This window comes from Phalacrocorax carbo, chromosome 1 (assembly GCF_963921805.1).
Source record: "Phalacrocorax carbo chromosome 1, bPhaCar2.1, whole genome shotgun sequence".
Lineage (NCBI taxonomy): Eukaryota > Metazoa > Chordata > Aves > Suliformes > Phalacrocoracidae > Phalacrocorax > Phalacrocorax carbo.
Genome location: NC_087513.1, coordinates 7,718,179 through 7,743,443, shown reverse-complemented (window position 1 = coordinate 7,743,443; position 25,265 = coordinate 7,718,179). Strand labels below are relative to the sequence as shown.

The 25,265-nt window shown below is 44.6% G+C and overlaps 1 protein-coding gene across 5 annotated transcripts in view; it reads right to left on the bottom strand.

Moving 5' to 3' along the window:
- Nucleotides 1-5,522: 5,522 nt before the first annotated feature.
- The window catches only part of CAMK1D (calcium/calmodulin dependent protein kinase ID), a 293,586-nt gene continuing 273,843 nt past the window's right edge, over nt 5,523-25,265 (bottom strand). For 2 of the 5 annotated variants that reach the window (XM_064443201.1, XM_064443194.1), the window contains 3 exons: nt 17,841-17,928; nt 17,117-17,255; nt 5,523-13,292 (listed from right to left, as the gene is read on the bottom strand). In XM_064443201.1, coding sequence (XP_064299271.1) covers nt 13,171-13,292; nt 17,117-17,255; nt 17,841-17,928 — 349 coding nt within the window. In that variant the 3' untranslated portion in view covers nt 5,523-13,170. The remainder of the gene's footprint in view (nt 13,293-17,116; nt 17,256-17,840; nt 17,929-25,265) is intronic. The other 3 variants (XM_064443209.1, XM_064443215.1, XM_064443221.1) reach the window with 3 other exon arrangements.

The window sequence follows — 25,265 nt, the reverse complement described above, 5'->3', positions numbered from 1 at the left end:
AAGCAGCATATTTCCAGCCCTAAGACAGAGGGTATTAAGCTGTAAGAAGTTACAGGCAGCTTTGGCAACAGAGAGCTCATTAGCCCAGTGGGTATAAAATGCATTGCAGATGCAGCAGCTTTGCTGGAAATCCCAGGAGGGAGGAGGTGGTAAGGACCTGTGCATGCAGCGGGCAGTACCCAGAGGTGACGGGGGGCAGCCATGACAGACAAGGTTGCATCTCAAGGATGTCATGACAGACAGGAGAGAGAAAATAGTTCTTCTCACAGGTACTGCTGAGTCATCTGCCTAAAATGTTCACCTGGGCACCAAGCTGCTAGGAAAGAGAAAGGACAAGACAAACTTTTTAGGACATGACGAAAGACCTCAAAAACACAGAGATTTGGGCTCCCAGAACAGGAATTCCTAGTGTGCTCTAGCCACTGGGTTGATGTTCACTTTTGGGATTTAAGTAGGTATTTAGGTCTTCTCCTAAACGACTTGCATGCAAAGTCGAAGGAAGTCTGAAAAGCGGGAACTGGAACCCAGGTTTTAGCTTCACATTTTACTATTTTCTTCCAGCCATTAATCTTCTGCGGGGATGTTTGCTGACGTGCTAAGTTTTCTCTTTCTGAGGACATGTATTTGGAGGAAGAGACAAGGGCACTGTAGATTGATTTTCTGAGTTTCACTCAGACTCCATGATACAAGTCGGAATTCAGTAGGATAAGCTCATTTCCTTTTTCACATTTTATGGATTTCATTAAGAAGCATGAACTGGCTTAGATCCCTCTAAGCAATCATATTACAGCCTAATTTGCTAGACTTTCATTAAAACAATTAAAGATAGAATGATGCAGTGACCCTGTTCAGGACCCAATTAAGCCTGAATCAATAAATCAGTAAGTATAAAGCCATAGATAATCAAAACAAGTTATGAGGCTGATGCTAAACAGAATTACTGTATTAACATTGCCACAAGAGAATTTTAAGAGTGAAATACCTTCCAGTTGAGGTCCCCAGCTCATCTTACCACAACCAACTCAGTGGTGATGGGCACAGCCTGGTACAGGTCCATCCGCCTGCTGGGGAGCATTGCCTGGGTGCACAGCCAAGCGGCCCTCCCTGGCCATGTGGTGGCTGTATGTAGCTCTGGGCATGGTGACTTCCAGGCATGGGTGTCAGGGGGATATGCATCCTGTCTGCAACCTGTCCTTCTGTTCAGCCACATTTGGAGATAAATCGTGTTGTTGGTCTGTCACCACCTCCTTTGCTCAGATAAGTAAAGCCCCCAGGGTGTCCTGTTAACAAATCCTTCTTAATCGCAGCTGTTGGCTCTTTCTTGAAGGTTTTTGTCCTTCCTCCAGAAGAATTGCTGAACAGTCAATTCTGTCCATAAACTTAATGTGAACCTTTGGTAAACTCACACATGTGGCACCTGCTACATAATGAGACTTCTACCCCAAATGATCCTCTGGCCAGCCTCATGGCAAGCTGTCCTTCAGGAAAACATTTAGACTATTGACCTTATCAACACTTATTTGCACAGACGCTCATCTTCTGTGGAATAGAACCATAGAGTCATAGAATCATTCAGGTTGGAAAAGATCTTCAAGATCACTGAGTCCAACTATAAAATAAAAGGAGGAAAAAAAGAATAAAAGAAGGAAAACAGAGGGTGAAGGTTGAAAGCAAAATCTGAGTTCTTCCTTTGTTCCTTCCGATCTTTAACTAACTTGTACATCATCTGGGCTTGTTAGTGAAGGCTCAATCAATGCTGCAGTCTGTTGCCCTGGGCTAGTGAAGCCCATGACCAGAGAAGTCACGGAGTCTCCGCCCTTGAAGATACTCAAAAGCTGCCTGGAAACCTGCTGTAGGTGATGCTGCTTGAGGAAGGGGGTTGGGCTAGATAATCTCCAAGGGGTTGCTATCAGCCTCAACCATTCTGTGGTTCTGTCTTGAGATCCATGCAAACCACATCAGGAATGACCATGTAAGTACTGCAAATACTTAGGGAGGAAAGAGGAGTTGGAAGTCCTTCAGCATGGGCCTCCACAGCAATCATCAGTTGACTGGGCAGTGGACTCTGATGTTGACATGTTTGTCTTAGGAATTCAGTCATAGCTGGATCATAGCTGAATTCCCTTTCTAGGTATTGTGTCCGAAAAGTACCTGAAAGCTTGTTCTCTTTCTTCTTTCCTCACTTTAAACAAATAATAAAATCTTGCCATTTGAGTACTGAAAAGGCATATTTGTCTCCATAGCCTAGTCCCAAATCTTCAGTTTATGCCATGCTGTCCCTCTGCTTTGGTCTGGCAGAGGCATTATTATTTATAATATATAATATAATATATGACATGACATGACATAATATAATACAACACAATAATAAATTACATTGTATTGTATTACATATATAACAACTCCAGTGTGTATCCATCATGTACTGTGTCCTATCTATTGAGACAGGAGCTTATCCAACAACTCCCACTGAAGGTCAGTATGAGCTCACCATTACTATAACTTTGGTGGCACAGTTTGTCCCTGTGGTGGATCAGGGATGTGATCCACTTAGCTGTTCCTTTGAGCTGCAGTGCATCAGGGACTGGGAGGGAAAGTTACATTTTGGATGCTGCTTCGACCAAATGCAAACTTGAAGTAGCGCTGATATAAAAGTGGTATGTGACCCTTCAGTATGGTACCAGCTGGTACCTGCCCAGATGGCCTCTAACAAAAAGAAGTATTTGTTTGAGATTTATTGTGCATTTCTGGTCGCTGCTAGACTGCAAGCTGAGGCAGGGACGTGAACACAGCTCTTGCTTCTTCCCTAAAGAAAGAAAATGAAAAACATACAAGAGCCTATATGGCGCCAAAGAAAGCACAAACCTTGTGAGTTCAATGGGAACGACAAATTGCCTCTCAGCTCTATTATTATTATTATTAATCTCCCTAAACAAAACACTATTATGAAGAAGGTAAACAAACCATTATTTGACTGTAAATTTATCAGAATATTGCAATTATAAAAAGAAAAAACCTAAAGATGAAAAAAGAAAAGAAACTTTTGAATTCAGGATAAGTAAACAGAGTTTGAAGGTCAGGAATTTATCCCAGTGTAATCCAAAAAAACCAAATGCCAAACAATCTGGAAGTACTCAATTGAATACTTGCAGTGCTGATCCAGATGGTCCTTCTTCCCCATCCCCACAGTTTTAAAAATGGTTATCATCACAGTAATGCAACACTGTTGAGAGACCCCACCAAAGCAAGGACTCAGATGTTCTGGGCAGGGCACATACCCACAACAATGAAGGTAGACCTTCTCCCTGAGGGATGTCCAGAGCTGAGAGGAAGTGTAGTATGACAGGTACAGCATGTCCCCTTGTCCCTACAGCAGCTTATGGAGTCCTGGGATTGCTCTGGGGCAGTGCAGGCCCATGTTCTCTCTCCATGGAGCCCCCAGAGGGATCCTTAGAAGCCCATACCTGAAAACATTATTTTGTGGATGCACAGACAAGCTTGAAGGGAGGTTTGACCTTAAGGATGAAATTCAGTGTAGGCATAACCAGAGAAAGGGTAGGACTCTCTACACTGCAAGTAAACAAGTGCTGTGGCTGAAAGCCCTGTGCGGAACTCCTCCTCCTCAGCTTCACCTGGCCGTGGGGGGCCTGAACCACAGGGGATCCATCCCTTCTCAGGTTGGATGGTCTTTGAGGATGGGCACCTGCACATACTCTGCTTCAACAGATATCACTCATGGAGACCGCCTCTTGACTGCAAAAGGGGAGCTGCCCATAGCCCAGCAATGGCCATCAGAGCCCTGGTTTGGCTGAGGGAATGCTAAAGGAAGACCAAAGGAGCTGAGAAATGACCTTGGTATAACATGAAGAAAGGCGGATATGTAGCATAAGCTAGACCCTCAGTGCATACCAACACACAGAAAGCCTTAAAAATAAGGACGGACCCCTTCTCTCCACTGCAAACATGGCTGTGGATCTTGGCAAGGTTGCAAGTATAATATTTTCTATAGCCCCATCTTGGTCTTGTCCCTTTGGCTTCCACTGATGTTTTATCTCATTTGTTTCAAATAACCAAGAATTTGTTGCTGAGCCTGTAACAGTGAAGAAAATGCACAAAGATCAAGTAAATACTGTCATGATTTGAAGAGACCATCTTATAGCATCAGGATTTCAATGGTCTTGTGGTGATCTTCTGCCCTGTCTCACTGGGAGCTAGGAAAAGCTTAGTGCACACCAGGTGACCACTAAGCCTACAGAGGAACCTGTGATTTTAAAATCAAGACATGAGAAGAAGGTTTTCCTGGCTGAGATTTTAATTTCATGGTGAAATGTGGGATACACCTTCAGCTACCATAAGTCTGCAGTATTTGAGCCAAACCAGGAGACCTAACTTACACAGGTGGGAGAGTGGTCCTGAATATGGAGGGATGGTCAGCGTTCAGGCTTGTCACACATGGGAAGACTGTGGAATCTTTCTACAGGATCTGCTGCTCCTTCTGACAACCCAGATCATGTGTGTATGCTTCAATTCACCCTCCACCTCTATCCCATTCCCTGCTACTGTTTTTGTACATGGCTGAACTTTTCCAAAGATGTAAACCCCCAAGGATGTGCGTTTCCAGAATGCAAATGGGAGGTCATCTCATCTCTGCTGGTATAGTCCAGCAGCTAATCCTAGTTCTGTGGCCACAGTTACATACCGCAGCTTTGAAATAGTAATCAGGTTGGTTCTGGTGGTTGCTTCTTCATTCACAATATAAAAGCTATTTAAGTAATTTGCCTTTCTCTTCATATTGCTATGAATTGGCCATTATCACTGCTGTGCATTCCAGATCTGTTATTAAACCAGATGTCTAAAACCACCTGGCTTTGACTTCAAGCATGGCCCCACCTTCCTGTGGGTGCCCAACAACACTTGTCTGGGCTTAGTGATTTTGCCAGCTGTTTCTAAAGGGGAAGGAATTCTTGTGTGCCAGTGAGTGAAAGTCAGAAAAACAGAAGTAAAAGTGGGGAGAATTGAGAATAAGGGGAAAAAAAAGCAAGTAATAACATATACTGGGAACATGGTCTGGAGGAAAAGGAAGCCAATGATGGTGCTCACATAACAGCCTTTGGAGCCCACGGCTGACTGCAAAGAGGCTCAGAAACACAAGCTAAAACCCCTCCTCCTTTCAGGATTCCCACCACAGGCTGTGTAAATCACCAGCACCAGCTCCAACAACTGCATCTCCTCTACCCAGCCCTACACAGATATTCTCAACCCCCAGGAGACAGCCATGTGCCCATATGTCACCAGTTAGCAGCACTTCTAATGGCAGTTTTAGGAAACTCCTGAAAGACTCAACCTTTTTATCCATTTCCCTAAGGAATGAATTGTGGAGGAAACCCATCCCCCTATCCTCCTTTGGGGCATAAAGGGACATCACTGCATAAAACACAAGGAGCATCATAGAAATTATTCACTCCTTTTCTTGCACGTGGGTGGAAACTCATGCACTCAGAAACATCAGACTTCACAGCAGGGTGATTTAATTGGATTTATTGGAGGAAAACAATTAGTCATCCCTTTAAATTGTCATTATGATAGAAATCTTGATATGTATACATGATTGTCAAGGCAGAGAACCACTTGCGACGTAGCCCCATTAACAATTTGCAGTATTGCAAACGCATTATACAGATAAAACTTTTGCGATGCCTTAATACATGCATGGAGTAAATACACATTCTCCCTTCTGTTTGGACATGGATGCTGTTATGAACTTATATCAACCACAAGACCTGCAATATTAGGCACACTGACATTCCTTGATTAAGATTTAAGCCTTTGTAGAAAACATGCTTGCATTTTCATTAAAAGTCAACTGAGAGATGTTTTGCAGTTGGGGATATTTGGGGAGTCACTAGTCTGGGTAGACTGGGCTTTTTTTCATTGTTTGCTGACCAAATCAAATATCTATCTAAAAAAAGGCCTAAACTGACCAAAACGCTGTTTCTCAACTAGAGGCCAATGTACAACAGGATGCTGACATTGTGTTGACCAGAAACATGAGTCATACCGTATCTCCCACTGAGCTACAACCTTCTGTGCTCTTCACTTTGGGGATCATGCTGCAGCTCGATCTAGTAAGACACAGCATGTGTGATGCCATGCTGAGCTCAGGCGATGCAGCTGAGAAAAGCCCTCAGCACCCCCCTAGGAGCTCCCACCCACCAGAACAACAGCACATGTCCACCTCTTTGTGGAGCCTTGCACCCTGTGCTGCCACAGCAATCTGAAATCGGGCTGATTTTCAACCATTATTCGTGATGATTTTTTATGCTGCCATGTAGTTCTTCAGCCATGGCACAGCATCCTGGCTGAGCACCAGCCTTGAAAGCAGTCTCAAGACTTCTTGGTGCTTTCAGCCACCATGGAGCAGTCCCTTGCATAATTTCCAAGGACTGAAACTTGCTCCCTATGCCACCAGCATAGTGCTTTCTCTCCAGGCCCTCTGCCTGGCATGCCCTTGCCAGGAGCCCTTTCAGCCCTTTCCCAGCCTTTTCAGCTGGCTCTGTTTGGAGTATTGGGAACTTGAGCATCTCCCACACTAACACAGCAACTGCTCAGGAGCTGGGACCATTGCCCTGCCGATGCCCACAAGAGGATTGGGCTGGAGGTACTAAAAGTACCTTGTGGCCATTCTGTAACCTGCCCTGCCTTAGAAAGACCAGCACAAATGAAAACAGGTCAATGATTAAAGGAAGAGAAGGCAAGGGTGTGATTTCCATGTGGAAGAAGGAAAAGTACCACACCAAACTCTTCTGCAGATAAATGGTGGTACTACACGGTGGTTCAAGGATTAAATGCTAGTATTTAGGAGGTGTTGCTTCGGAAAGGATGAGATAATTAGCTCAGCTCTATTTTGTGCAGGCAAATAATCACAGCATCTTGGTCCCCAAAATGCAGTTCATTCTGCAACAGCGAGAAAGAAATATCTTGCAGGAAGAGAGAACTACTAAGTGTTGAGTGAACCAGTTAAAGTTTTGACTGAGAAAAATGAGCCACATGAAAAAAAAGAAAAAACGAAGAGACACACCAACATGCTTCTTGGTAGCCCTGAGCATTAGCAACCCAGGGAAGGAATTTTTGATGCCGATTAAATTTTTAAGCATTCTATTAAAAAAGGGACCCTCCCCTCCCCAAATCCCTATTTCTAGACGTGTGTACATGACTGCTGCATAGTTTTAAGCTGCTCTGGATGGTGACTCTTCCTGTACGTGCTGCAGAGCATTCAACAGAAAGACAAAATACGTTAGCAGGCTTTGCAGTATCTTGTTTACAAAACATCAGTTTTTGCATTTACTCAAACTTAACAATGGATTTCGAGTTACAGATACATTGACTCATTTAAAAGCAAAACAAGAAGTAACCCCCCCGAAGAAAACGTTGGGTTGAATGTGCATAAAGAAAAGGCTTGGGAAATACAGAAACAGTGAACAGCAGTTTAATACATGCAGTGCAGTATCATGCATTTATTGGACATCCGATGGCATCATTAGTTCAGCAGTGTTTTTTCGCAATGCTTGTGAGCGTACATGCCCTGATTCCACTCTGGAGCATGGAGAAATGTAAGAGCTGCTCTTCTGACCTTATCATTTATGAAGAGGAGGAAAAAAATAGCTACCTGGACAGCTCAGTGGCACGGTTTGTGGTGGGGAAGGGGTCTTGAAAACCAGAGTTTGGGATAAAGAGCCTTTATCCTCCATTACAAACACTATTTACACAGCTTTGACCCAACCATGCAAAGTCAGACCAAAAATGCTGAACCAACTCCTGGTCTCCCACTGGTGAGATCTGTGATCTCTGGGGCTGCAACACACACGCTTATGTACGCACACACGCACACGCACTTGTGTCACGGAGACCAGACCACCCTGGCAGACAGGATGGGAAGGCAAGACCCAGCTGCAGGGATGCCGAGAAAAACTAAAGGGATTGTGTAAAACTTGCTGCTAGGCAAGAAATCTGGAATGACTAATTTGCCAGGGGAAACTCTGTTCGTGCAACGTTTGTGAGCAGGTTGCCATTTCCTCACTCAGCCATTGCTCACAGTGATTTGCCAGCTAATCCTCCCTGTTTGGTTTTGATGCTGTTTTCCTTGGATGCTGTAGCCTCCGGGTATGTTTCTGCTCTTTGCTTGAATGAGTGTAATACTTAGCATGATAACGAAGGCAAAACTGCCTTCCCATCAATAATTTCTGGGATGCGTTCAGGCCCCAATTCAGACAGATAAATAGGCATGGGAGCAAGAACGCAAGCAATCCCATTAAATGGGAATTTCCAAATGCCGAAAGGATGATACTTCTGTATCCTGGGACTCAGTCTAGAAACCATTATTTTGCCAGTAGATAAACCCCCTGACCCTTTGGAGAGAGCAAAAGCAACAGGCTACAGTCGGCGTGAACTTCTTAGCAAAACCAATCCGGTGTTTTTATGTAGTGCCCACCCAGCGCTGTTCAGGGCTGGAGCTGTTATCAGAGGGGGAAATAATAACACAGGTTTCCCTATATCTGATCCAGTTAATGCCAAGTTCACATTGAAGGACAATATTCTCTTTTCTCACCAACGGCTAAAAGCTATCTGGCTTTCCCTGGGGGCTTGTTTCACTAAAAATAGGGTCACACTGAAGGAAGGGGCTGTCTTAGGGCCAGAAGCCGCTGTATTTCTGGGGCACCCTGGAGGTCTGTGCTCTGGTTTGCAAAGGGTTTGGGGAGAAAAGCCAGAGGTCAGGGGCTGTGTTGGCTCCCCAGTGCTGGGAAAAGCTTTGGACAAGCCCCAGAGTCCCTCAGGGCTGGACAGAGACCCAGAAGAAGGAGAACTGGTTATAGAAAACATACTGTCGATAGCCATGGGGGTATGCAGGGCACATGCACAGCGGAAAACCCTATCTAATGCCTACTGCAGAACTACATGGAGATGTCTACCAGTGGGCTGACACCCTGTTTTGTGGTTTGATTCATATCAGGAACGAACCTCTGTCATTGCTTGGTTTTATTTCAGCACCACAACCATAACAGACACACAAGGCATAGGTAAAATCCTACTTTTTTTCTCCACCCACTACTCTAACGGCACCTGTACAATAGCAACCAGGACAGAAGACACATCACCAGCAGAGTAACACAGTCTCAGGAAACATCACTGCCAGGTTTTCCCCGTACGCCTACTTCCCCACTAGCCGTGCCGCAGGGCCAGTATCCACTTTGTGCTGCAGAAGGGGTGATCCAGCAGAAAGTTAGGATGCTCTGGGAATGAAGTCACATGCAAAATCAGCAGCGGAAGCCCCTGCCACTGCAATACTGACTTTCAGCTCGCAGAGTTCACAGGCAGCCTGTCCTCACAACTTCTTCTGCAGGCTCAGGGGCCAGCTGGAGGTTTTCTGGATTTTTTTTTTCCCAGCAAGAGCGCTGCTGTTGGCATCAGAGATGGCCTCTGTGACTCTGGAGGTAAAAATCAACAATCAAAGCTGCAAGCAAAGAAAAAGAAGGGGAAGGAGCTGAGGAAAACAAGTTAAAAGGAAAAACACATTGGTGCCAGTAAAGTAAAGTGGAAAAGGGTAACAGACAGGGGAGTCCAGGCTGAAGTCCTCATGTGAGGAACAAATCACACATTGTTTAGTAGGATAGTCCATTGGGAAAGAGCCCAGAGGGATTTTTCTACCTGCTCCTTCATGGCAAAATCAGCTAGGGATTTGTTTTGAATCTTCTTCTTTGGGGCTATTAGCCCATTCCCCACATGCACACATTATTTACTCCTGGCTTTGCACTCACATTGCTGAGCAGGGGGGGATTGGGGCAGGGAAAGGACACATGGTCCCAGCAAGCAATGTTGGAGTGTTTGCCGTACCAGGCTGTGCTGCCGAAGGGCAAACAGCTCCAGCCCTTTCCGTAAATCTGGCCTGGGTAATTCACCCCAGTTAACAGATTTATCCAGATTTAATCTGCAAAGTTTTAATCATGAGATACTTCAGGACTCAATGACAGGAGAGATCTCTAAGCATTTGGTGAACCCTGGTCAGGTCTCCAGCTGTGTTTCACCGGTACAAAAGAAGAGCTTCCCACCACCCAAAGTTGTAGGCAGAAAGAAACAATTTTGCTTTTAAGTGATTCTGTTTCTTGTCTTAAGATCCCAGAAGTTGATAGCAAGCAAAAGAGTATGACAATAAATTACACAACTACAGCAGAATATTACTTGCAGGAAGGAAAACAGATCATCCTAATTCCAAGTGTGGAAGGAAAGAATAACCCTCCCAACAAAAAAACACAGAAAGCATCCAGCAAGGAGGGGCAGCCAGTGTATGGAAACCCCCCGGCTGCAGGACAGCACGTCTGCCTTTTCTCCCACCACTGCTCTTTGTTTTGCAGGCGGAAATCCATTTGCTTGTCTTTTTTTCTGTAAGATACGTTTGGATGCTGTATTTTGATTAGTGGCCTCAGCAGTAACATCAAGTTCAAACCAGACCTCGGGTTTCAGAAGAGAAGGCAAAGAGGAAATGCTTGAGCCCTAACCTTTAAAACCACTTTTACAAACACAAAAATGTTCCTTAACTAAATCCTGCTTTTGGTTGCACGTGTGTAAACATGGGGAACTCCACTGATGCCAAACTGGGAGACTGCCTATTTACATCCCTGCAACTGGAGCAGAATAGGGACAGTAGGGCTTATGAAATCATGGGGGTTCAAAATAACTTGAATTTCTTGGGATAGACGTGTTTCCTAAACTAAAGCTTCTTTACTCAGGCTGGCAAAATAAAGTGGCCTTAGAATTAGTTTAAACTGTATTATATTCACTTTCAGATACCTTTGTAGCAAGACGTAAAGAGCTCCGAGGGTAAATGCCAAAAAGCTCTTCCTACTCCTTGTCAATGGGGCAGGAGTATATGCTGGCAATGGCCAGGGGATGGGGACAGGAGCATGACTTGCAGCAAGGAGATCCCCTGCCCTCTGGTCTGCCCAAATCTCAGTCAGAAGTCCCCATCAGGAAAATTATATGGAGTTTTGCTACCAACCACCAAGAAACCAATATCTGGCATCTTTCCTAAAATGAGAAGTCAAAGACTTTCTGCATGAGCATCCATGTCAGCTGCAACATGGTGGGGGACACCAGGGGCTACCAGGGCCTCACTCAGATGTGCCACAGCTCTCTGAAAATGGTGAGCAGCTTAATACTGATGAAACTAGAGAGCTATTGGGTGTAACAGATTTAAGTGCCACCAAAGGAGTGGCTATTTCAGGGTCAGTGCTCACCGCTGCCTGCTTTTCTAGCTTTTAACACTTGAAGTGTGATGGATGAAATCCCGGCTCTGCTGGTTGAAGCCAACTGACTGAAGCTGAAGCAGGATTTTGAAGTCTCAATGAAAAATATGTATCTCATGTTTTTTCCCGGAATGGTCACTATTGCCTGCTACAATCAGCTGTGTCTGTGACTGGCTTTCACAATGTCTTATGCAGGATAAATGAAGTGAGCGTGACAGTAGGGCATGCTGTGGGAAACGGCTTGTGCCTCTGGCTGGTGATGGACCTGTCTGGGTGTGAGAGGCTCACGGTGGCCAGGGACAATGTTGCCCACCTCCCTTCTCTCCTCCTTGAATGAAAATCACAGATGGGAATGGTGTAGAAGTAACCTGGAGCCCTTTGGCAAATCTGGGCAGATTTGCTCTCCTCTCTGTTTCAAGATGCTTTAATGCATGGCTGCACAACAGTACGGTAGCTGTTCCTAAATGATGCCCCAGCACAGAGCACTTGGGAAGGGCACATATGTACTAACTAAAAAATGGGCAAATTGAGTTTGCTTTTGTATATGAGCTCCTGGGGAGGAGGGGAAGCGAGCCACCATTGCCCCTGCATATGCCCATGCCTTTCGGCGAGGCCCTGCTTTCCCAGCTCAGTGCTCCTCGCCAGCCATCAGCCAGAGCTAAGCATGATGGAGCAACATTACTCCAGATCCCGGAATTTGCACCCAAGAACCTGCCAGTGCTTCACAGAAGGTCGTAAGCATCACCCCTCTCTCTGGGGGTAAAACCCAGGCATGCAGAGATTAAGGTCCAAACTTTTCTCTTGGTTTCTGATACTTAGTTTCAGCCACTCTGGGAGGTGCTGAGCATCAGCAACACCAGGCAAATCCCCGAGGAGCTGCAGGTGCTCCTCACCTCTGGCACAGACCCTGTGGGCTGGATGCGCCCAGTGTCAGAGGCCAGACTGGGATGAGGCTGGTGAATTAAATGTCTTGCTCAAGGGCAGTGCAGTGAGCCGGTGGCAGAGGACAACTATGACTCCCGGCCCCACGTCTTCCTTTTCTTTCGCTCTGCTCATAACACAGAGCAGCTCAAGGGAGATAAGACCTGCAGGATGAGACCATGCTCTGTCATTTTGTTTGCTCCTGTCCGGCACTGTGTACCTGCCTCCCCTCTGAAACAAGGGTGCTGCAGATCCCCAGCACTACAGGAATGAGGCCTAGGATAAGCTGACTCCCAGCTGGTGGCAATTTAACTCTCACCATGGTTTTCAAGAAGGAGGAGTGGAAGGAAAGCAGCACTTTCTTAATCTGGGCAGTAACAGCTCTGCTAAAGCCAGGCAGACTTGCAGTCTTGAGGCGAGAGAAATGGCATGCTATTGAAATCCTCCTGTGTTGCAAAGTTAACAGCAATTCCTACCTACAGAAATAGCCTATCCCCCAGCAAACTGGAAGGAGGGACATTACTGGAAGTACTTTTTAAAAGAAAAAAAAAATAATGCTCAGAAAAGTATCTCTATTTAAATAATCCAGTTGAGATGTTTGTAGTTAATGGAAAAAAAATAAAACATATACTATTACCTACACTGAGAAAAGAGTAAATTACTGGGGAAAAGAATGAGTGTTCATTAGTTAGAACATTGCTAGACTCACATATATATATATATATATGTTTATATATGTATATATATGTACAGCACCAGAGACTGTTAGATCCGTTCCCCCTGGAGTCATTGCAGTTTGTGATAAATGAAACATTTCAGAATTGCAGTATAAAATATGGCCATAAAAAATCTTCTTTCTTCTAGTCCTTCGCTGAGCGTGCACCACAGGGTGGGATCGCGCAGATGAACCCTGCCAGCCCCGGCGCCTGCCTGCTCCTCGCCGCCCCGGCTCTCACTTGCTCCCTGTGTGCACTGTGGTCACTGTGGTGGGTCTGGGTCTCCGGTCCCCTCCTACTGCAGAAACGCCTGAAGAAGCAGATGAAACAAAACTACAGAGAGTGGATGGAGACATACCTAAAAGGAAAGCCAGAAACAGAGTTAGAAATGTTATTTTTGGAGGCGGGAATGTGGGAAAAGCTGTGTTTCTTTCGTAGCACACTACAGAGCGGAGGGGACCGCAGCTGGAGACAGTGCTCCTGCTCTTCCTGCAGCGATGGGTTGGCTGGGTATCTCCACGGGCATCTTCTGCCCTCCTGGCCCACGGCTGTTTGCCTACTGCCACCACAGGCTGTGGCACGCCCATGTTGCAATGAATGAATGTCCAGCTTTGGTACATGTTCAATCAGACTGATTCCATATTTCTGGGGCTGAAGACAGAGAGTTCTGGGATTCAAAAATCCCTCCAGCATTGTACTTGCTCAGAACAATTTTCCTCGTGGGCATGTTAAAGATGATTAAACTTCTCATCACGGCCGTCTAGCTAAACGAACAGAGTGTGCACCTGGAATACAAAAATCCCTCCAGGCATCCTAAAAAGCTGTGGATAAAAAAGTACAGTGGGTCAAAATCATTGGTGAGTTCCAGTAAAGCTAGAGAGAATGTAAATTTTTGTGACTTGGACATCCTTCTGGCTACAGCTTATGTTGCTCCAGGTTTTGCTGGTATGTCTGCAGGACTTCCAGCTAAGAGAGGTAGGTTGATGTAGGCTGAGTATCTGGACCCGAAATTTACCCAGGCAGTTCCTTTTGAACTAATCAAAGACTTCCAGCAGATAATTTTTATGAAAAAAATGGGGGGGGGGAGGGTGTTAGCTATAGGAAAATGTTTATAGAAAGTGTCCACTTCTGGTGAACCCTCCACCACAGCTTTAAAAAGCACAACTCTCCAGAACGTAACACCTGAAAACCCAGAGTAGGCTGGGTTTTGAATGGCAGATTCGAGTTTTTGCTATTCCAGCACAACATAAGCAGTTTCTACTGAAAACATTAATGAAGAGAAATTAAATACATTCTTGCCAGAGCTTTCTGCAGATGAACTACCCCTCTCCCAGTAGCCACTGAGACCCCACCAGGGAGATCCTTAGATTTTGCCAGCGTGTTCAGCTCTGCATGTGGTTTGGCAGCCTTGTAGGCACTGATGTGCAAAGGTAGCTCCAGTGTGAGAAAAGCTGCTGAACAGGGACCTGGCACAGTCACCTTGCTCTGACAAGATACAGGCTTAGAGTGATTAGAAATACAGTTCATTTTTCCAGCCTGGTGAATAAAGGATGGATGAAACCTATATTCATATATTCTCTGACTGGAGCTTGATATGGCCCCTTGACTATACAGTATCTTTTTCATGCTTGTTACAACATGTTACAACTACTTTTCTATGCTTCAGGGTGGCATTTCCACCTCAGGGATGACTAGGCTGTACCTAATCTCAGCCACATCCCGTTTCCCAGCAGTATCAACATTTGACACCTTGGCTTCATGCTGCAATTTATCTATTACCTTAAAAATACAGAGATCTAGGCCCTGTAATTAATCTAGGCAGTCCAATCATGTCTAAACAGAATAAACCAAACACGGACTGAGAATCAGGCAATACACTTGAGAAATGCCAAATGATTCACTTAGACTTTCCTGACAGGTAGCATGGTCCAGCCTACCGCATCATCTCTGCTCTGGCCTAATACAGAGAACAGAATTAGGATGCAGCCTGACATAACCTACTCTCAGGCGAAGGCTGTGTTTAATTGTCTTCAATGATGTGAAATTGCTGCATTTGAAACTATTTGGAGAGCTCATTAAATGTTTATTATTAGCATTAGGCAGTATTCTATTTTGTAATGGTGGCACAGCTGTTTCATGTAACTTGCTGCTTGACATCTTCTTGTGCAAGAAATCTGTCCCCAGAGAAAACCACCGAGAAAGAAAGAGGCAGGACAGAGACCTCAGAGGTTTCCTTTTTCCCAACAGGAGGTATCTGGTGGAGTGCATTTGATATGTCAGCTCCCTCCTAATGTCAGTCCTTGTATTTGCTGCTGGATCTCCTCACTGGTTCTCTGGGGCTCCAGCATCTCCTAACTAATTAATTTCTTTGAGGAAGGGAAGTTCTTCTGTATTGTCTGCCAGGCTGCGCTTAACCTGGGATGCTTGGAAATCTTTCGATACTTTTCTGCCTCATATTTCTGACATGAAAAAACTTGACCTGTCTTAACACGTCTGGTTTCCTCCTTCGTATCCAGGCTGACTTCTCCACCACTGCAAAATATGGTCGGATTCTGTAGCGGTTAAACAAACTTTGTTCTCTTCCCACCCTGCTTGTTCACAGATGTTTTTCCATTACTTTCAGACTACTCAATGCTGTTAATTAACACCATTTGAGATTAATCAAATGGATGGATGGAGATTAATCACCCACCAGTTTAACACCAAAGCATGCCATCAGATGCGCTAGACCTAACTGGGGTCCAGCTTAGCCGTACTGCTGCAGAAACCAAAATAAAGGTGCATTTCTTCCCTGTAAGGGGTTTTCTACATCGCTGTGTTGCTAGTGCATGGTTGGAAGTGCTTTGCAGTCAGTCAGCACTGTGTCACTCCTTTGCACGTGCCAGATGTGTGCCAGGAGAACAGTAATGCTTTTTTGGCATCAGCTGTAGGATTTGGCACTGGGCATTGCAAACTAGGCACTGGGCATGAATGCCCATCAGGCCTGGGATGCAGAGGGAAGGGGCTCTCCTGTGGCTCAGCCACAGCACAGGCTGGGAAAAACATCTCCTGCAGAGCCCAGAAGGCAGATCCCACCCCAGCTGTGGGAGAAACTGTGTCCATGACAGCAAGAGAAACCACAGCTTCCATATGGAGCAGCAGGGACTGTGGCTGGTGGCATGTCCTTGTCAAGGAGCAGAGATTGGCAGGCAGGGGTAGCAGAGGCAGGCAGCAGTGCCATCCAAAACCCATCTGAATAGTAGGTGCTTTCGGTTCCAGAATAGTGCAGGGTATAGTCCAGAAATGACCACTTCAGTCCCCAGTGAGGTAAGCACTGACTTGCAATACCATAAGCTATTAGCATTCCTTTTTGCTGCCGCATTTTAAAATAATCTCCTCTAATTGTGAAGTCCACATCCCTCCATTTCATGATATAAAAATCTCTATGGATGGGCAGAAGGGAATAAAAGAAATGCTTGGAAGCCAGAGATTAAATAGGCTTCATTTCAAAGGATGCATTTCTGTCTTCCAAATGATCCCTTCGCTGCCATGTGTCCTTCCCTGGCATTCAGAAAAAATATATATCCCCAGCATCTGACTCCATTGGGCAGCTTGCAAATCTCAGTTATAGCACATGACAAACAAGGCAGTGGGCCAAGTACCGCTGTGGTGTACAGAGCCTCAGTCCTGCGCAGACAAATGGGCCTCTTCATACAAGAGCTTCATTTGGCCCAGGAAGAAGGAAGCTGGGTCAGACTTGCAGGATCAGTCTCCTCCATGGAAAATGGAAAGTAAGCCAATTTTTACAGAAAAATGTCTTATCATAATACTGGAAACTCAAACATAAACAGTTTGGTTAAACTTTTTCAGTTTTCAACCAAATACAAAACTTTTGCTGTGGAGGACTGGGTCTTTTTCCCAAGCAAAAGCCCTTTTTCTTCACAAGAAACAGTGTTTTTCTCTTAAAAATGCACCGAACTAAAAACTAATTTTTTTTAGTGCATAAACTTTTCCAATTGAATCATTACTTTTTTGGCCAGCTGAAAATGAAGGCCTCGGTCCCTTTTCAGTCCTTACTTTAAACATCTGCTTGCACAAAGCTGAACCTACTGGCAGCGAGGACTGCAGCCTGGGGGTGAAGGAGAAAACAGGGATCCCGCGAATTTGGTTGGCGGGAGCTTTCCCGGGATGTCAGCTACTCACAATCTTTCCGTGTGGCTGCGTCGGGAAGTGGCGCGGCGAGGCTGAGGGTGCTCGACACGCTGGCGCTCGCGCTGTCCAGGCTGCTGCCGAGGTGTAACCGTCTCATGTGTCTCACGACTGCTGTGGCGTTAAACGCTTGCTGGAGAAAAAAAAAAAAACAAGAAAAAAAGAAAGAATAAAAAAATTGGAGGTGGAAGGGTTATTTCTGCTCCTCTCCTGGCTGCTTGGAGTTGTCAGAAGTGAACGAGCCCATCATCCTTTAAACTTTTCCCAATATCTAGTTTCTAAGCTAGAAACAGCAATATCAAGCTATATGCACTTCTGCCCTGGTCCTGCTCCCCATCGTTCCTTCGAGCACTCAGTTGGGATGTGGCAGATTACAAGGGAAGTCATATTTGACACATCCTTCCCTGCTCCAACACATAGGGTGTCTGCATTGCTTCATGTCCCCCCACAGTGCTGACCCCAGCTCTGCATATAACCACTGGTGCTGTAGCTATGAGCAGCACCAGCCCCATCTCTCACACTTCATTATGTTTACACACGTGGTTAGTAGCATCCTCCTTAAAAGGCCCCACAAGTCAATATAACCCAAGAATGGACCAACTATTTTGACCAAACGTTTGGTCCACAAAAACACTAACGTGCTGAAGGGGTGGCCGTACGGCCGCCACGTTAGCACAGTTATGTATCTAGGCGTGATCCCTGAGGATGGGTCACTTACTCTCCATTTGCTTTTTGCAAAGTTCTTCCGGATCTGAGCACTGACTGACTCGTGGATGTTTTTGTTGAGTGCTGTATCACCAGCGATCCTGAAATGGACAAATAAGACAAATTATAAGACATCTTTTGCTTTCCTTGACTACTCTTTCTTCTTCTCCTCAACAGTGAAGGCTGGTTCAAGGTGTGATTGCTCCTGCAGTTAATGATTTCATTCACACAAGGGCTCAGACTTCCCACCACTGTCTTTGCTGGCAGCAGTGGTGGAAAATCTGGGGCAATAAAAGCAAGTGGAGATAAGGCTTGTAGGTCTGGCAGCTACAAAGAGGTATGACCTTATTTTGTTGGTGCATGGCTGCTTTCTATCACCATTACAGCCCTAGATGAAAACATTCTACCTTTTTTTTCTTTACATCTAAGGATTTAACATCAACAGGCTGAGACTACTTTTAGCCTCAACCATGCAGCAGCTTCCAGAGCCACTCCAACCTGTCTGATTTCTGTTTGTGCTGGAGATTTTCCTGCCACCCTGCAACATACATAGCCATTCATCATGATTAATGTAGATTTACAGTAAAACAGATACATGGTCGCTCACTAAAGCAGCACAGGCTGCACAAATAGCTTCAGGTGAACAACACTCAACCTAAAAGCTTGACTGATCTTGTGCAGTTTCCTTAACAGGTAAAGACACATTCAAATCTCCACTAAACACAATTATTTCAAGGGAATTTTATCGATTCATTTAACTCCTCAAGCCATGAGATCTGTTGGAAGAGAAGGCACCATAGTGAACTGATGCTGGGACATCTGCTGGGGTAATTAGTGCTATCTAACATAGGTGGTGACAGGAAGCAAAGATTGCCTCCTAGGGTGTATGCAATGTTTTCAGAAATCAATTTTTTAGCCACAGTGTCCATTAGTTATAAAAAATTATAAGAAATCGAATAATCCATCAGGGCCAGAGCATTTCAGGCTGGGGATCTCCAACAAAATAATCAGAGGGTCTGGGGAATCCAGTGGTCATTTAGTCCTTCCCCCACCCCAGCTCTGTCAAAATAAGCTTGCCAGATATTTGGCTAATCAGTCCTTAAAGATCTCCAGAAGACACAGACTCCTCAGGCAACCTATTCCAGTGCCCCACTATCTCCCAGAAGACATGGGAAATAGTTTATTCCTTTTGTCTTTGAAGCATCCTTTCACATATTTGAAGACTGTTATCATGTCTTCACTCTGTCTTCTCTTCTGTAGACTAAACAAACTGATCCTTTCACTGTTTCTTCATAACTCATATTTTCTAATCCTCTGATCTAGTGAGTTTCTCTGGACTTTCTCCAACTAGTCCACATCTCTGTTAGAGAGCGGTACCCGAACTGTTCACTGTTTTCCAACTAAGGCAGCAGAATGGCAGCATTGCTTTTTGTTTCTTGAAAGATGAGACTCTGCTTACATACCCCAGCCTGCTGTTTCCATTTGTGTGCCATGAATTGGAGACAATCCTTTCATTTTGCCCAGATCATTCCGAACTGTAACCCTGTTCTTCAAAGGACATGAAGCTTTTTCCAACTTTGTGTCAATGGCACATCTAAGAAGTGCTCTCTGGGACCAGTCTTCTACAAATTGCTCCCCTCCTTCCTGATGCCAACACTCACCTGGGATGTCAGAGAGATAAGAGGAACTACTTACTCTTGGGAGGAAGGTGAGGGACTAAACCCCCGTCTCCCAGGAGTGGAAAGCCATCAATCACATCCTGTTGCAACTGAGCTAATCTATATTGAGTTATTGATGAGTACTGGCACCAGCAGGAGTGTGGGCCAGAAGGAGCAGAGCTCCCATTCAGAGTAGCCCACCTCCAACTGGGAAGGGCACTTGTCTAACCGCCACTGCTACATAACCTCTCTCTCAAGTAGACAGAAGAACTGGTACCATGAGCAAAGCATGGCTCCCAAAATGGCACCTGACATCCTCTCTTGGGTCCCTATGCTGTTGATGGGGAAAGGGAGGTGTTTGAGAACTCTGAAGAGGATTCCTTCTGATCACCTCTCCCACTGACAGGGAGGAAGTTGGTCTGGATTTCCCACTGGGGCCAGGTGGCTAAAAGCTTCGTGAGGCAGTATGTAAGTTTAGCATCTTATTCACTGTTCCATCCTCTGGAATATTGCCAGGATCAGCACAGCCTCTGATGGATCCATGGAGAATATACTCGCAGATAGATACAAAACCCAGCTGACCTTGCACCCACCATAAATAGTCCATTTTCTGTATTTCCCTAGCAGCTCCTACAGCTTTACCACAGCCATACCTATATGACCCAAATGACATGGCACAGTGTTCCTGACTGCCTCCAGGTCACTTCTGAAGAGCTGACCAGAAGCCTGAGAAGACTCTCACTGTATTACCTGCCCGGCACAGCTCATTAGCTCAGGTGCACAAGTGTGTGCAGATTTGCGTCCACTCTCCTTGCACCCACTCAGCCTTTTGGTGCGGACAGGCCCTATAGTCACTCCAAAATGTCATGAGCACTCTGCTCTGTCCAAGGACACCTCCTTGGTGAAGGCAGGTGTCCTCAACATGAGCCAGCTGGGAGCACTGACTGTCATACTACAGATCTGCAGATGAAAACTAAGCTGAACACTTAATATGTGGACAGTTACAAGCCAAAGTATCCATTCAGTGATTGATCAAAAAGACCAAGCTGCAAAGAGAAAATTTACTTGCATTTGCCAAGAACATTTTTCCTCCAAAGCTAGTGAAGCATTTTGCTTTATGAACGAGTTTGTTAACAAGCTGTATAAGCACAGATCATGTTTTCCACTTGTCAAATTTTATTTTGGAAACATGGGCAGAACAAGTTCTTGGGGTATGATACCCTTGCCAGCTCTACCAGAAGATCTTTCCTGCCAGTCTCCACAAGGACTCACAAATGTATTTTTGCTATATGAAACTTTTCATTGGGCGTGTAGCTCAAATACAAGCTATATATTGTTTTCTGAGTTTAGGGATCATTTTCTGAAATGATGGTGGCTTCAATAAGAAACTGCTGGTTCCAATAGTTCATAAACTGCCTTCTGCCACCACTAACTCTATGTTCACCACGCAATTATTGTATTTACAGAAAAAAAGTGCTGTTATTTGGATATTTCCCAAATAGGCAGAATAGTACTTGTACACTTCAAAAGGGGATGGAAGGCTGTGAAGCCTTTGAAGACTGCAGTGATGGGGACCATCCTACATCTAAGGTCTCTTCAGCAGCATTAGCACCTTGCAGATGCTAGTTTTTAATCAGAGCAAAATAACAGCAGTGCTGGGGCTAATTTAGTGCAGCAGGATCCGTTCAAACACGTGCTGGTACGATGAACAGTGTGGCCCAAATCACAACCCGGGCTGCCATATCCAGGTGTGGGATTGCTCTCCAAGCCACCTATGAAGAGCTATCCTGTTAACGGTGCAACACTGTAACATGAGGACTCTGCTTTTATGCTTTATTTTGCCTTGGAGGATCTTCAAACTTTTATAAAATACTCATGGCATTATAGTGTTTATAGTATAGTTTTACTTCCAGGAAAACAAAAGAAATGTTAACATCCATTCGTTGTTGGTGTCTTGCTGGAGATGTAGTGGTTTAAGGACACAGGGAAGAGAGGTGGAGCTGGGCAGATAGAAGTCATATCTTTTATACAATCAGCTGTTACAGTCTGAAAGATGAAACAAGCTTTTAGGCACACAAGCCTACCCTGAGGTGGGTATCATACGCATCATCACATCTATACTGAATGTACTTAATCATGGGCTTTAGTTCCCATGCTGAGAAGTTAACACATGAATTTTAATAGAGATACTGGGTTTAGAGCATGTTATAATCACCCTTCCACCTTTCCCTGACTCTCCAAGACCACAGGCTATAAACCATCTTGCTTCTCCTTTTAGGACAAAAATACCTTAGCACCTTTCTTTCTTCCTCCCTCCCCTACACAACTCCTACAGGAGTTCTATACGAATCAGCTCAATTTTCCCTTAGAAACAGCCATCTTCTGTTTCAGAGACAATCAAACTCATGCATATCTAGTCAAACCTGAGCAATAGTTCTTGGCTTTGCAGTTAACTTTGTGTCAGCACTGAAGCTTGTTTTTACCAGCTATACCAGTTGGCCCATTAAAAGTTATTACTTCTACCTACCACACACATATACAGAAAGAAAATTACACAAATCAGAACAAACATGTTCTGTTGTTCTGTTATCACGCTGAGCACCACCCAGAACCATGCAAGGACTGATCAGCCTAACTAGAACCTGGTTTTTCTTCTTGGGGTCCCCATTTTGCAGCACCTGAAAGCAGCTATGCCCTAACAATTGTTTGGGAAACTTCATGTTGAAGCTGGTCTTACGTCCAGTTGTAAATATATAAGTGTCTCAACACACAGAATTGGATACGAAGGGCCACAATCTGGTGACTCTCCATCACAAATACTTCCACTGAAGTGAAGAAGGGCATTTCTCTTGAAAAACCATAACAAATCTAGCCCTGCACACAAGAAGAATCTAATCTAATGATCAAATATTACTTCATAGTATCTAATTTATTTTAGCTCTCTATCTGGGTTCAAAGCTGTCACAGCAATTTATCTGGCCATACCACTTCTAAGCTTTGAGAGGAACCTCCAACAAAGACAAAAACATTAAATTTTCTTTTAGACAGTTCTTTGTTAGCATACTGCAAGCATGTCTCTCGCACCCTTCCCGCCCATGATGGCAGGTAGAGTCTTTCATCTGTCATTATTTTCTGAGCCTTCATACTGAAGCCAGCCAACTCAAACGCTGTGCTGGCCAAACAGTGCTTGGAAATACTCTTGAGTATGATGACAGGAAACATGGAGTTAGCTGTAATGGGTAATGCTGAAGGATCATAACTTCTATGCATAGACACACACACATATATATACACACATATACACATATGCATGAGTATAAATACACACACACACACTGTATCAGTGATGTTCCAAAATAAATAGAGAGCAGGGATGAACTTGGTAAGAGTTTGATTTAATGTTGTAAACATCAGCAGTTCCCTTCAGGGAGCCCTTTTCACACATCAAACAACATTGTCTGAGAACTGAGCTCTTTGTAAACCATGTCCACTCCCTGCGTGGAAATTATCATCTGGCTCGTGCTCTCTGGCACATAATAAACACTCAGGGTCATGGTCACAATTTGCAGAGGCTCAGCCTTTGCCAGAGCTTTGCGATTCTTCAGCGTAGGCGGGGATGGACGTCAGCATGTCCCAAGTAGCTGCTCTCCATCCCTATGAGCAGTGGGGAAAGGCAAGGGCTGCACTCGTGGACACAGGTGTCTAACTTGGGCTCCACAACCTCCTTCTCCCCTGCACAGTCTATACAGGTAGGTGATACATATGTCACCCTTCAGTTTAGATGTCCTGTCTTGCCTTCAATGCTGTAACCGGCTTCAGCACACAGCTCTATATTCCATTTACAGTCACTTGGGTAATGGATGACAGATCAAATAAATTCACAGCATGCCTTCCAATTCCTATACCAGCTTTCTAACTGTTAGACCTTCCCCTTTCCCTCTGAGGACAGTTTTCTTTCCCTGTGACCCGAGCCTGGAGGCTGAATCTGGGGCTGCAGGACCCAGCTTGACCTGATGGGGAGTGCAGTGTGATCCTACAGCTGGAAAAAACAGGTCCTTGGTTTTCTGCTGCTCGTCCTTAATCACTGCAGCCTGAGCAACTGCCCTAAACAGGATGTGGGCTCTGATATGGCAATATATTTAATAAACTTAATTGCTGTCATTAATATGAGCTAGGGAAACATTAAAATGTATCAAGCTGCAGCAAAATTACCCTGCTCTTTTGTTACCTCCATTTTCCATGTCCTTTTCGAAAAGTCATAGTAGAACAACTAAGCAGAACATTGCACCTTTGCAATACACCATAAACAGTGCAAACCTCAGTGGAAGATATGCTACAAAATAAATAACTTTTCTAATGGAAAGCATAAGTCAACTGCATATTAAACTGGAGAAATCTGTATAAATGGACAGATTGTACAGGCTGGGGTGTAATCATTATGCCAACAAGCTTTACACATTGTACTGTTTCTGCTACCATACTTCACTGCAATTATTAGCCTCCTTTTCTGCCAACTCCGAGTTTAACATACCGTCCCTCTGCCAAGGCCATTTGATTATAAATAGCAAAACATCACGTAAATGCAGGGATGTGGGGAGCAGATACAGCACAGAAAAGTGGGCCATTGGGAAGAAGTATTTACTTTTTTTAGGGTCTGATCCTGTACAAACATTTACTCATGTGAATAGCTGGCTATTCTAGAGCAACGTCCTGAAATTCAAAGAGATTATTAACCTTAAAGGCACAAACGTAATATCTTGCAAAATCCAGTTCTTGCAAGCCTTGCTTGGAAGTTTTTAATAAAATATAGTAATTAAAATAAGGGGTATATTTTGGAGTTAGTTTGTTCTTCACAAATGTTATATATTGAAGCAACAAAATCTCAGTTAAGAATTTTTATCACAATCAGATTGTAACGTATGTGTAAAGTACTCATAATTTGATAGATTTCTTCCTAATCTGTTGATGATCCCAATGATCTGGTACTGCAGGGACAGATTTCACAGGAGGAAGGGAAAGGGAAAGCTGGAAAACACCACCACATGGAGCTATTTAATCATATATATTAATTATATACCATTTACACAGCACCAGTGTCTTGGGTAGATGTTCTGTGTTCTGCTGGTGAGACGAGACAAACCCCAACTCTCACTGAAGTCAGTGGCAAAACTCCCATTAACCTCAGTGGAATCAGGATTTCATTCATGCGATCTCTCGGGTTCAAAGATGGTTCTCCCATTATGTTGCTCTACAGAACCATTAAAGCACACAAAAAGGTATCGTTTATGAGATGCCTTTAAGGGCCACTTGAAGTGTAAGCACTCTGCAAGAGTGTATCATTTATGGGACCACTTGAAGTCTGCTCTGACCGTGTCTTCCCACTAAGCCAGAAGTCTCACATACCTCATTACTCTTGATCACACACAGAGAAGACAATGCTTTGTAGGCACTATGGAAGGTGATATTGCTAATGGGGATGTATGCTGAAAAATCCATGCTCATGTACAGTATGCCACCATTATAAAAGTGGTGGTAGCCTCTCTCTGTTGGCTAAACACTTGCCCTTATTTCCGACTGTTGCAACAGTGAATGCAACTATCAGGGAGAGGAACTCAAGCCTGAACTTATTGGAAACTTAAATACCCAGGATGAGTAGGCACAGCTGACCATTGAGAGGAAGCACAGACCTCTCCTCCTCCTTCACCCACAAGGGCTTCTCCCTCTTTCAAAGGGGAGGGGAGGATGCCATTGCAACAGATATAATGGCTAGAATGAGAAAA